This window comes from Telopea speciosissima, chromosome 10 (assembly GCF_018873765.1).
Source record: "Telopea speciosissima isolate NSW1024214 ecotype Mountain lineage chromosome 10, Tspe_v1, whole genome shotgun sequence".
Lineage (NCBI taxonomy): Eukaryota > Viridiplantae > Streptophyta > Magnoliopsida > Proteales > Proteaceae > Telopea > Telopea speciosissima.
In genome coordinates this window covers 43,105,766-43,106,464 of record NC_057925.1, presented here as the reverse complement: position 1 = coordinate 43,106,464, position 699 = coordinate 43,105,766, and the positions used below count along the sequence as shown (strand labels likewise).

Genomic DNA, 699 nt, shown 5'->3' with positions numbered 1-699 from the left:
ATGGAACAGTTCCCCAACCTGCAGATCCTGGTTCCCGAACCTGCAAATCTTGATTATGCACTGGCTTGGAAACAACAAGATGCTCTCATCCTTAGTTTACTCATATCTTCATTATCCACTAAAGTGTTGCCCCTGATTATTGGCAAAGACACCAGCAAGGCTCTCTGGGATGCGCTTCACATTGCCTATGGCTCCACCTCAAGCACTCATATTATGTCTCTTAATTTAGCTCTCTATGATCTTACTCAAAACCCCGATGAATCCATGGTTCTCTTTCTCCAACGAGCACGCTCCATCGCTGATGAACTTCAAGCTATTGGCAAAACCATCACACCAGAGGATTTTAATATCCATATATACCATGGTCTTCTCCCTGATTTGAAGGCCATAGTCCCATCTCTGCTTACCCAAAAGCCAGCCCCATCCTTCAATGATCGGCTGGCACTCCTCCAAAGTCATGAAGTCCTCACTTCATTCACCAAACTTGCTGTCTCTGAAGTACCTACTACAACAACAGCTCTGTCTACACACTCTGTTAACCATGGACCTGCCTCTGATCACAACCCCTCTAATTCTCATAAAGGATATCCCTACGGTCGTGGCGGTCGTGGTTGTGGCCGTGGTGGCCATTCTCAAACCAACACACAATGGTGCAACATTTGTCATCGTCTATATCATTCCGCTCAAAACTGCCACTAA

General features: G+C 45.9%; 1 protein-coding gene across 1 annotated transcript; it reads left to right on the top strand.

Annotated features, from left to right (window-relative positions):
- LOC122643596 lies at nt 1–699 on the top strand. Its single transcript, XM_043837210.1, has one exon. The coding sequence runs from the start codon at nt 1–3 to the stop codon at nt 697–699; it is 699 nt and encodes a 232-aa protein (XP_043693145.1).

Excerpts from the sequence above, each read along its gene's own strand:
- LOC122643596 (XM_043837210.1), top strand. The coding sequence starts at position 1 with ATGGAACAGTTCCCCAACCTGCAGATCCTGGTTCCCGAACCTGCAAAT.